Source organism: Aethalodelphis obliquidens, unplaced genomic scaffold, assembly GCF_003676395.1.
Source record: "Aethalodelphis obliquidens isolate GAN/ISIS:26980383/991018 unplaced genomic scaffold, ASM367639v1 scaffold1, whole genome shotgun sequence".
In the NCBI taxonomy this organism is placed as follows: domain Eukaryota; kingdom Metazoa; phylum Chordata; class Mammalia; order Artiodactyla; family Delphinidae; genus Aethalodelphis; species Aethalodelphis obliquidens.
Window position 1 is genome coordinate 10,695,431 of NW_020837945.1, and position 11,280 is coordinate 10,706,710.

General features: G+C 49.1%; 2 protein-coding genes across 4 annotated transcripts in view; one reads left to right on the plus strand and one right to left on the minus strand.

Annotated features, from left to right (window-relative positions):
• The first annotated feature begins 757 nt into the window (after positions 1 to 757).
• On the plus strand, positions 758 to 1,771 carry CUNH21orf140 (chromosome unknown C21orf140 homolog). Its single transcript, XM_027100799.1, has one exon. It carries the CDS (start codon positions 824 to 826, stop codon positions 1,592 to 1,594), a length of 771 nt encoding a protein of 256 aa, XP_026956600.1. The 5' UTR covers positions 758 to 823; the 3' UTR covers positions 1,595 to 1,771.
• A 3,438-nt stretch (positions 1,772 to 5,209) lies between these two features.
• SMIM11 (small integral membrane protein 11) overlaps positions 5,210 to 11,280 on the minus strand; it is a 17,135-nt gene continuing 11,064 nt past the window's right edge. For 2 of the 3 annotated variants that reach the window (XR_003431638.1, XM_027100846.1), the window contains one exon: positions 10,401 to 10,615. The gene's annotated coding sequence lies outside the window, so the exon portion shown is untranslated. Of the gene's footprint in view, positions 5,504 to 10,400; positions 10,616 to 11,280 lie in introns of those variants that run through there. The other variant, XM_027100856.1, reaches the window with a different exon arrangement.

An 11,280-nucleotide genomic window follows, 5' to 3' on the forward strand; every position in this document is an offset into this window, starting at 1 on the left:
ATGTGTACACAGACATAAACCATGTATGTGTCTAGGCCCCACCGGACACATCATGACTGGTACCCTTGGGGCCTGGCACAATGCCTGGTGTATAGTAGGTTCTCAGAATGGTTGAATGAACAAATATATTACACTTCATCCTCATGACCTAAATGGAAATGAGTGAGGAACTTGGCTCATCACTGTTAAAAGGTTGCTTTAGGGGCTGAATTGTGTCTCCCCCAAATCTCATGTTGAAGCCCTGACCCCCAGGACCTCAGAATGTGACTATATTTGGAGATGGGGTCTCTAAAGAGGTGATTAAGGTAAAATGAGGTCATATGGGTGGGCCTTAATCCCACAGGACTGGTGTCCTTATAAGGAGAGGTTAGGACAGAGACACGTGGGCACACAGAGGAAAGGTCAAATAAGGACATAGGGGGAAGGTGGCCATCTGCAAGCCAAGGAGAAAGGTCTCAGGTGAAACCAGACCTGCTGACACCTTGATCTTGGGCTTCTAGCCTCCAGAACTGTGAAAAAATAAATTTCTACTCTTTTGTTACGGCAGCCTTAGCAAACTAATACAATTGCCAATCTCTCTCCAGACCTACTACAGATGCAATGTCAAAGTAACATCTTGGATGGCTTGCCATTCCCATTCCCACGTCATACAAGCCAGAAAGGAATTGTTCTGAGTGTGTGTTTCATGATGCTTTGAAATCTCAAGTGTATCTATGGGACCAGCTCAGCTGTAAGAAAGCCCTTTATGAGGTCATCATCCCACTCTTGCCAGATCACTGCAGATGGAGACACTCAAGCTTTGAAAAACACTTGAAGAGCTACCATGCCTCACTTTGCGAAACCTCTTTTAAGAAACATTATTATCAGAAATCTATTCAACAGCATGAAGAGGAAGCAATGTCTCCAGTATTTGAAAACCCTGAGAACACTGCAATATGATGGGTTTACAACTGTATATTTGGGGGAAACTTATATCCCTGAGAGTCTTGTAACAGGGGAAGATTTTAGTGATGGCTATTCCATGCCAACTCCAACTTGGTGTATTGTGCATGCTGGTGGTAGTCAAGGATGGATGCCTTGGAAATATCGGATGTTCCTAAGGGATGAGTTATGCATCAAACAAGAAGACAGCCTCTTCTCTGAGTTCTGTGATGTGGCAAAGAAGACCTACGGGAAGTGCACCATTGTGGTCAAAGACAGAAGGCAGCAGGATGAGATGAAGCCAAAGGAAGACATAGAATCCGAGGCCCAGGTCCATGTCCCATCAGTCCTTAACTTAACGAACATCACATGTTGTCCACAGGTGGCCAAGTCCTATGGCCATGAACTACTCTCTCTGCCTTCCGCTTACAGTTATCTGAACCCTCTAGACTCAGCCTGGTCTTCTCTGAAATGGTTTATCATCAATTACAGAAAGGAGTTTTGTTTGCAGTCCACTGATGGTGTCTATTCTTACAAGTATATACTCTTCAGTGATTTAATTAGCAAAGGGATTGAAAGGATGAACCCAAGCAAATGGAGAACACTAACTAACAAAGTACAAAGATGGGAAAACTACTATCTTGGTAAATTTTCTGAAGTGCGATTCCTCTAACAGCAGGGCCGTGCTGTGGGCATGATCTTTACCAATTCTGTTGGGTTTGATTCTGGACCACTGCAGCCAAAGATACTCCAACAATGACCTCACAGAGATGCTGTGAGGACTGCTTCCTAAGGGCATTGGCAAAGTGCTTATGGTTTGCTGAAGGTTTCATTAAATCTTGTTGGTAAATTAGTGATCTTGACTTTCATCTGGTTAAGGCCACTCTGAGGGCTATTATGTCAGTGAGAGGATGAGAGTTAACCGAGCCCAAAGGAGCTGGGAAGTGAGAGAGATGAACAGAGCTAAAGGTTGTGTGAGGAAAAAAAGAGAACCAAGAGTGTGCTCACAAAAAATTGAAATTAACTAGTGTGCCTACCGGTTTCAGTCCACCAAAATAATCCACAGGGAGCCGGCTTGCCATCAACAGATGTGGTCCAGATGGTGGCTGAACAGGCTCTTTCCCTTCCATTGCTTGAAAGCAAGGAGGCAGAGGGTGAGCAAGAGACATCCAAGGAAGTTAAACCCCAACCAGATCCTCCAGGCAAGTTGGTGGTCCCCATAAGGAACCTGGAAAGCTATGACAGTGATTGGTTCAAGTTGGACTTGGTGGGTGAACAGGTGACGTAAACAGGAGGGTCTACAGAACCCACTTATCCAATCCGTCTCCCATTCCAATTCCAAGAATCCCAACGGGAGGTCACTAGCCTGTCATGCAGTTGCACCTCGGGGCCCTGGTTGCTGAGCCACCTGTGGCTAACGGCACCCTAAAGTCTGGGGCTGCTGCTAATGGTGGCTGTAAGGGTTTGTGGTGGTATTTTTCACTTTTATAAAAAAAAAATCCCTGCCTCCTATTAAACATATCATAAAATTCACTCTTGTTTATGTATGCTCAGGCAGTAATTTTATAGCAGAAGTAATTATTCTGGGGTATGTCAAAAACAATGTCTGAAAATTGCTACCAACTCCCAACAGACCTGCCTATATATCAGATGGTGAGGCCAGGTTCCCGCTAGCCAAGCACAGAAAAATCAGATTCTTTGCTTGTCTTCTGCCCTAATTCCTTCCTGAAACTCCCTGGATTATTTAGAAACACTTTGTCAGAAAACAGATGTTCAGTGCTTTTCAGCAACTAAGCGGTGGACTTCTGCAGCATCCTGTTTTTATGCATTTTATCTGCAGATGAATCACACTTACCACCTCCAACCACTGGGAACCAGACACTCTCAGCTGCACCTCCCACTTTACAGCCGACCGTGCAGTATGAGTTTCTTGCGGCTGCTGTGACAACTACCACACACTTGGTGCACTAAACCAACAAAAACGTATCCTCTCCCAGTCCTGGAGGCCTGAAGTCTGAAATCAGTTCCGCTGAGCCAAAATCAAGGTGTCAGCAGGGCCACGCTCCCTCCACAGGCTCTAAGGGAGAATCCATTCCCGGCCTCTTGTGGCTTCTGGGTGGCTGCCCGCCTTCCTTGGCTTGTGGCCACATCACTCCAATTTCTGCTTCTGTGGCCACATTACTTTCTCCTCTTCTGTGTCCAATCTCCCTCTGCCTCCCTCTTATAAGGACACGTGTGACTGCATTTAGGTCCCATCCAGATAATCCAGAATCGTCTCACCATCTCAAAATCCTTAATTTAATCACACATGCAAAGATTCTTTTTCCATATAGGGTAACATCCACAGGTTCCAGAGATTCAGACCTGGATACATTTAGGGACCATTATTCAGCTGAGCACAGGTTCTAAAGAAGGTTTTCTTCTGCCAGCTGAAATACTGCATTTCCCACTGAAATACTTCACTTCCCAGCGCATTTCCCAGGGGTAACACAGTTACCCCTGGTGAAACGGCTCTCCCTGTGTGGCACTTTTATTTTTAAACCTTTTATTTATTTTATTAAAATATTTTTTTTATTTTTTGGCCATGCTTCGCGGCATGAGGGACCTTAGTTCCCCAACCAGGGATCGAACCTGCACCCCCTGCCATGAAAGCGGGGAGTCTTAACCACTGGACCGCCAGGGAAGTCCACTGCATGGTACTTTTGTGTGGTTTTTTTCGCTACCTGTTTCATGTATGTTTCAGAATTTATGTTCCTTAAGGGTAAGTAACAGGACTCAGACCTCCTTGGTGACTTCAGGGTCGGTGGCCTGCGTTTGGGATGTGAGTGCGTTTTGCCCCTACGTTGCACTTATCTCACACCTGTCCAGAGTTCTGTAGTGACAACCACTAACAGCTATACACGCTTAACTCACTTAATCCTCACAACAGTCTGCGATGTAGGAACTACCATTGTCTCCATTTCTCAGAAGGGTAAACTGAGGCACAGAGAGATATGCAACTTGCTCCAGTGCGGAAGAGCTGAGGTTCAAATCCAGAGTTCCCAGGTAGAACTGTTATTCACACAGCCTCTCTACTAACGAGCAGCTCAGTTCACCCTCAAAACAACCTCTCAGGTAGGTCCTATCACTTTCCCATTTTACAGATGAGGAGACTGCGACACTCAGGCCAGTCAGAGCCTAAGCCCGTGTGCCCAGCCGCCATGCTTGGCTTGGTTACTGAAACACGGTGTAAGGCTTGCCTCTGACATCAGACAATCAGCTGGCAAAGTGGCTGCCTCCAACTGGACACAACAAAACATACTTCAGCACAATATTGAGCTAGAGGCAGGTACTTTTTAAAGACACACTATTTTGCAGTGAGAAAAAAAATGGGAGGTTTTTGGGTTACCAGATGAACAAGATAGACCAACAGGAGCTATTTTTCTGGGAAAACCGAGACGATCTAATAAAACGAGTTTAGGATTGTATTCCTTCGAGGCCTTGTTCAATCATTAGAAAGCAAGTAGGGAAAAAGAGAACATCGGTATAACCAGAGATCAAAGGGCCACGGGTAATGTACAATTGAGTTACATAATATTGTACTCATAATTAAGAAATTCTGCTTTATGCCAAGCATGGAAACTTCCAGGAGAACACAGTGGAAAGTACACGGGCTTCTGGGAATCGGATGGATCTCGTTAGAATCGCAAGTTTCCAGCCTGTTAACTATGAGACTTTGGACAAGTTACTTCCCTGAGGCTCAACGAACTCATTCGTAAACTAGAGTTGAGGGCTTAAACACTTAGCACACACCAAGCCACTACATCATGACCAGCCCCAACTCAGTGCTCAATAAACTGGAGCTCCTGTTACTGCAGTGCAGGCTGGGCTTCCAGCAAGCGCATGCACAGTTAGAGCTGCTTCTCATTTCCTTTTCACTCTTTGTGGCAAATTCTTGCTTTTTATCACTGGGTTGTAATCAGAGTAGACACATCTGAAGATGTGTCTTTTGATCAAAGGAAATTCTTTTCTCTGGCATTTCTTTTAAGACCGTCTGCGATAGGTTAGGGAATTAAGGATAAGAGGTCTCTTCTGGTGGTGTGGACAGCGAGGATGGAGAGTACAGCCTGGAACCTTTTGGGAGCAGCACTTGTATGAAATAAACAGTAGGTGAGGGCTTCCCTCATGGCGCAGTGGTTGAGAGTCCACCTGCCGATGCAGGGGACGCGGGTTCGTGCCCCGGTCCGGGAGGATCCCACGTGCTGCGGAGCGGCTGGGCCCGTGAGCTGTGGCCGCTGAGCCTGCGCATCCGGAGCCTGTGCTCCGCAGCGTGAGAGGCCACAACGGTGAGAGGCCCGCGTACCGCAAAAAAGAAAAAAAAAAAAAAAAAACAGTGGGTGATAAGGCCCAGCAGCCCTGCAGGTGTGGACACATCTTCTGGAAGACCCTTCGTGATGTTGGTGGCGCTGACTCCTTCGGAGAGGTTGGCTGAGGGCACATCTCATCCACTTTGGTCCTCATCAGGACCAACAACCACACGCCCACTCCCTTCCTGTGGGCCAGGCTCCCCCTGAGGAGGTGGCGCGTTGGAAAATGTGCTGCCCTGGAAAAAGCCCAGAGGGAAATAGGTTAATGGAGCTGAATGCCCACTGGCTCAGGCCTTGACCACTCAAGGAAGGTCCAGGCTCAACTGAGTTGATCGAGCTGCACCTGGCCAATCAGGGGACCGAGTTGCCCCCCATCCCCGCAGGTGGTACACACTCCTTCCATTTGTGATTGTTTTACATGTACAGAACATTTTTATATACTCGACCTCATTCAGTTTAGACAACCACCCTGTACATAGGCAGGGCAGTGATCGTTAAGCTTGTTTTACAAATGAAGACAAAGTGGTAACTGACTCACCTGGAGGGATGCCCACCTGTAGTGGCGGGAGGGTCAGGACTAGAATCCACGTCTTCCTATCAGGAAGTCCTCACAGCCCTCTCTAGCTGGTTCTATGGGTCAGTTAGGATTAGGTCAGGCTATGAGTAGTGGAGACCTAACCACAGAGATTTAAACAAAATAGAAGGTACCGTCCCATCCCCCACCAAAACAAAAAATACTAAGGTGGCAGTTCAGGGCTAATATGATGGATCCACGATCATAAAGAACTCAGGGTCTTATCTTTTTCCTCTACTGTCCTAGACTTGGTTCCATCCTCAACGTCACCTCATAGTGCAAAATGGCTGCTGAAAAAGCCATTGCATTAGCATTCCAGGTAGCAGAGAAGGAGAAAAGGAGGAAGAAGGGCTCATCCCTTTTCTTTTAAGGGACTTTCCAGGAAGTCTCACACTTAAACCTTCCACTTAAATCTCATTGGCTAGACTTAGTTGCAAAGGAAGCTGGGAAAAGTAGTCTTTATTCTGGGTGGTGATGTGGCCAGCTGAAAATCCCTGCTCCCCTTCCTTTGGGTGTTACCACTCATCCACTCACCAAATATTCGAGCACCTTCTATGTGCCTGTAACGTGTGGCCCGGACAGGGGCCCAAAGAAAGTAAGCTCAGACCCTGGAGGCAGTCAGGTTGGTGGTGTGGAGTACCTCTCGGTCAGTGAGATTTTGGAGGTGTGGGGAGTGAGGGCTCAGAGTCGAGGGCCTGGCTGGGGAGTCAGGGGCAGAGCAGCAGGAAGAGGTGAAACTGGAGCCGAGGCCAGAGGAAGAGCAGTGACTTCATCACAGTGGGTAGAAGAAGAGGTCAAGTGTGCCCAGCTTACCCACTTCCCAGGGCACGGGGTATGTGAGTGCGCACGCGCACGCGTGCGTGCAAGTGTGCGTGTGGTGGGCAGGGAGCAGTGTGAGTGGAATGAAAGGAAGAATGCAAGTGTGGAAGGGACAGGATGGAAAAAGAAAACAACGTGTTGTATGAGAAGGAGTTTGGGCTATTCTAGAAGGAAAGGAAAGACCCTGAAGGGTGTGGTGCAGGACGATGGGTTAGGGTGGGGAAGCATAAGTTTTCCCACCAAGGAGTCCAGCTCCTGGTTCAAAACCCATGTGTGGTTTTCCAGGCTTGACCGCAGGCAGTTACAAAGGTGTCACCCAGCAGGGCTCATGGGGGCAAAAGCCACCCTCCCCACAGCAGACTTGGTGACAGCCAGGGCCCTGCCGTCTCTGAAGGGAGCTGTAGTCCACGGCTCAGGCCCCTGACCTGGAGGGAGAGGGGAGAGGGGACTGCAGGCCCCAGGTCCTTGGGCTCTGCCCACTGCACCCAGCATCCCTCCCACGCTCAGAGTAGAAGGACTTGCCTCAAGCTAAAGGGGAAACCGAGGCCTTTACCCAGCACAGCTTCCCTGGGTATCCCCTCGCCCTGCATGTACCGGGGCCTTCAGTGCCCGGCCCCCAGATGCCATCCACCTCCAGCCCGGCCAGGTTCCCTTCCCTTTTCCTGTCGCATCTCCTTCAGCCTGTGATCATGCTCAAGCTTACTCCTTCTGGAAAAACCTTTCCCTCAACCCTGCCTTCCCCTAAGGCTACCAATGTCTCTGTCCCCACCTCTGAGGTGCACAGCAGGCGGCAAAGTTGGGAGAACTTCTTTTACAATTTTTAAACAATCAGCTCGCCGAGAAGTCCCTCCAAGTTTAATTCAATGGGGCTAATTGTGAATCTTTGAAAAGTACAATCAGTACATTAGAGAGTGTCCAAAACATCTGGAAACTCAAGGGAAATACTGAGCCAATTATTTGAAAATTAACCAGTTATTTGTAATCAACATATTGCTCAGACAAAGATTTGTTTCCTGACTTCGCAGACCACACACACACACTTGAAATTAGGATGCAAACGGCACTGTTTCTATTTCCTCATACCCTCCCCACTTCCCACAGCCTGGCCTCTGTCCTCATCGTGTCGTCTTGAAGACTTGATGACCCACGATTTGGAAGAACAAGAACGCCTGCCCACCTGCCCTGTCCTTGCACGGGAGTGAAAAGTACAGGTCCAGAGCTGAACTGCGAGGTCCACATCCTGTCTCTGCCTCTTGCCAGCTGGGGAAACTTAGACAGAGAGGTTAACCTCTCTGTGCCTCGGCTTCCTTATTGTGAGACGGGGACGGTGACACATGTTGGGGGTAACAGATGTAAAGCAGGAGGAATAGTTAAGGGCTAAACAAGGATTCGCAGCTACGTTCTCTCCCCTGCTCCCCAGCCTACTGGCTCCAGATGTTCCTTCCCAGCCCGGCTTCTGGCTCATCTCCCTCTGCCCATCGTTTAAGGCTCCAAAGGAGATTCAAGGACCACCTCATCGGCATCCCCTTGGGGTTTTCAAATTTGTTCACAGATTCCTGGTCTCTCCCGCATGGCTGATGCCGTGGGTCTGGGGCCCAGCCCAGGAATCTGCACTTTAAACAGCCTCTCGTGTGCGCTCACGTTTAAGAACCCAGCCTCAATCCTCTTTTCCCTCCAGACTCTCCATCACCCCTGGCTTCCCTCCAACAAGGACGAGACCTGTGGCATCTCAGCACAGCCGGGGATCGCAAGTCGGCAGTACTGCGCATGCGCAGGCCCGGCCCCTGCAGGAGGCTGGGAAGGTCGCATCCAGGCAGGTGTGCTTCCCTGAGATGAGAATTTGGTGACAGACTGGCAAGAGATGACCTTTTTTCAAACGCCCCAGATTTTTTGTTTGAAATATTCAGTTCCTGAAATATATTATGTACGTCTCTGCCTCGTTAAGCAAAGTATATAAAGACAGTTTCACCTTTCCTTAATGTCATGATGGGTGTCGTTCCTGGTGTGGGCTTGGCGATCGTACAGACGAGTTCTCAGGCCTGGTCTGCTGCTCAAAGACCGTCTCTCTTGCTCTGAGGCATTTCTGCCGCCAACAGCCTTTCTTCATATCTGATTCTAGTATGTTGTAAGCTCAAAAGCCAAAAACGTGTTAGGAGCCCATCTAACAAGACGACATATGATCTGTGTGAGGCATCCTGGGGCTCTCTTGTGCATGGAGGACGTAGATTCCAGTTTACGTTCTTTGAAACATCTTTCAGCTGCCCAGGGACGGTGGTCTTATGGAATCGTTCTCAGTTATGGTCCCGAGAGAGGCTGGGTAGGTGCAGTAAGACGTGTGGGCTTTACCAATCACTCCATCCACCGTGTTCATGCATCCAACCACTTATTTAAAGTCAAGCTACAAATCTACTGACTTCATGTACACAGGGTTGGAAAAGTATCAATAACTCCAAATACAGTAAGTCCCCTACATACAAACCTCCAAGTTTCAAACTTTCAAAGATGCAAACGTGCATCTGGTTCCAGCAAGGAACCAGAACCTGAGCCATCAGCGTCGGGCGTGAGTGACATTGCAGCTTGCCCTCCATCTCCTGTTGCTGACGACCGTTCAGCTCTACCGTCTCCCACCTCCTCTCCCTCCTCCAGTCGTAACTCTTCTTGACTGTTCACTCGATGCCAGCCCCTGTATGCCAGCTGTTGTACTGTACTACTGTACTCTTCAAGGTACTGTACTGTAAGATTAAAAATGTTTTCATGTTTGTTTTTTATGTATTATTTAAGCGAAAAGTATTATAAACCTATTACAGTACAGTACTATAGAGCCGATTGTGTTAGTTGGGTACCTAGGCTAACTTTGTTGGACGTACACACAAAATTGAACTTCCGAACGCACTCTCAGAACAGAACTCGATCGTATGTAGGGGACTTACTATAGTGATTATCTCCCCCTAGTGGAAGAAGAGAGTATCAGAAAGGTTAACTTAAACCCCAAAACACTGTTTACAGAAAACCTGTGGGTGTGGTCAATGGTTTATTCCTATCCTTAGATGATCTGCTACCGAATTTTCCAAGAAGACGGCCAGATGTTCCACCAGTTCCAAAACTGAGTTCTAAATCCCAAAGCCTAGAAACACACCTGTGTTTAAAATAAACCTGAACCTCTACTAGATGGGCATAGGGTCTCCGTGAAAAGCCAAGGCCACTCTTCATCCCCTGCCCTGGGATTTACGAGGCATATAGGTGTAAGTACGTATGAGGAAAGGGTGCCCAGAGGTAGTGGGTGTGATGCCAGGTGTGCTGGGAGCCCATGATGCCCTCATCCTGCAGAGAGGTGAGGAAGCAGAGGCCGAGGCCCTAGCGCAGGAGCCTAGAGCAGGGTGGGGGGGTCACCTGCTAGGCGGCAGAGTCCGCCCTGACAAAGGCAGGAGGCTAGGCCATGGCCCAGGGTCAGTTCTGGACCTACCTGAGCAGGTCAGAGAAGCGAGGGTGCCAGGCTGCATCTCACCTCTGCTCTGGTCATCTGCTCCTGCCGCACGGGATCCAGGCCACCTCGAGGCTCCTAGGCAAAGGCCAGAGCAGCATCCTGCAGGGAGGCTGAGATGCGAGCATGAGGGCAAGTCCCCTTCTATTTTGGGATTTGTAGCTTGTAGAGTCAGAGTCTCCTGTATTTAAAACTTTGATTCTGTGTAAATTCTGTTTTCTAAATTGTGATTAGGAGCGGCCAGCAATCACAGTAAAACTTAAGAAAAATATAATTCCCTTTATTCCTCATGCTTAAAATTCCAAGTTCTGCCAACCTGGGCCAGGATGGCGTGGGGCAGGGGGGAGGTAGGGGGAGTACCTACTAACATGCCCTCGCGCAGATTTTCCACGTGGCTGCCTGCAACGAGACCAAACATTCCACCATATTTGTGGCTTTGGTTACTGTTGCCTCATTCCCCATCCTCTGTGGTATCTGGAGAGAAGTGAAAAAACAGGAACCTTTTAATAGAGACCTCAGTCGGTTAGGGGCTGAGTCAAAAGACTTATGGACCCCACTCCTCTCAACTATTATAGTCTGCTGAGCACGTCCCGCCCTTCATCTCATATCAGCAAATCGGAACAAGCAGACTGGTGGGGAGAAGACAAAGCACACCTGGGATCCTCTTTCCTCCTCACAAACAGGCAATTCCTCCTAGACTTGGTACCCACCGGGGCACGAGGGTCTCATCCCGCACCCCTCCCTGCAAGGACCTCACGGGTCAGCAGAGGCACGATGCTCCTGGAGCAGCGAACAGCCCCTCCCCCCAACAATGAAAACACAAGAAAGAGCCGAAGTGCTCGGAGGAGAGAAAGAGGAGGAAAGGAGCATAGGCACTAGGGCAGCAGGTTAGAGGGCTGGAGGGGTGGGTGAGGGACAGCAGGCTGATGGGACAGCTACGGCCCCGTCGTCTGTGGAGGTGCACCTGTGATCTGGTACCCACAGCTAGAAATGCAAAAGTCCCTCCTCTCACTACACAGAGATGTGTTTGTGTGAGGGAGAGGGGGAGGGGGAGGGGGAGGGGGAGAGGGAGACGGGGAGGGGAGGGGGAGGGGGAGGGGAGGGGAGGGGGAGGGGAGGGAGGGGGAGAGAGAGAGTGG

Bases quoted from the DNA above. Each gene is read 5' to 3' on its own strand.
- CUNH21orf140 (XM_027100799.1), top strand. From the start codon at position 824: ATGCCTCACTTTGCGAAACCTCTTTTAAGAAACATTATTATCAGAAAT.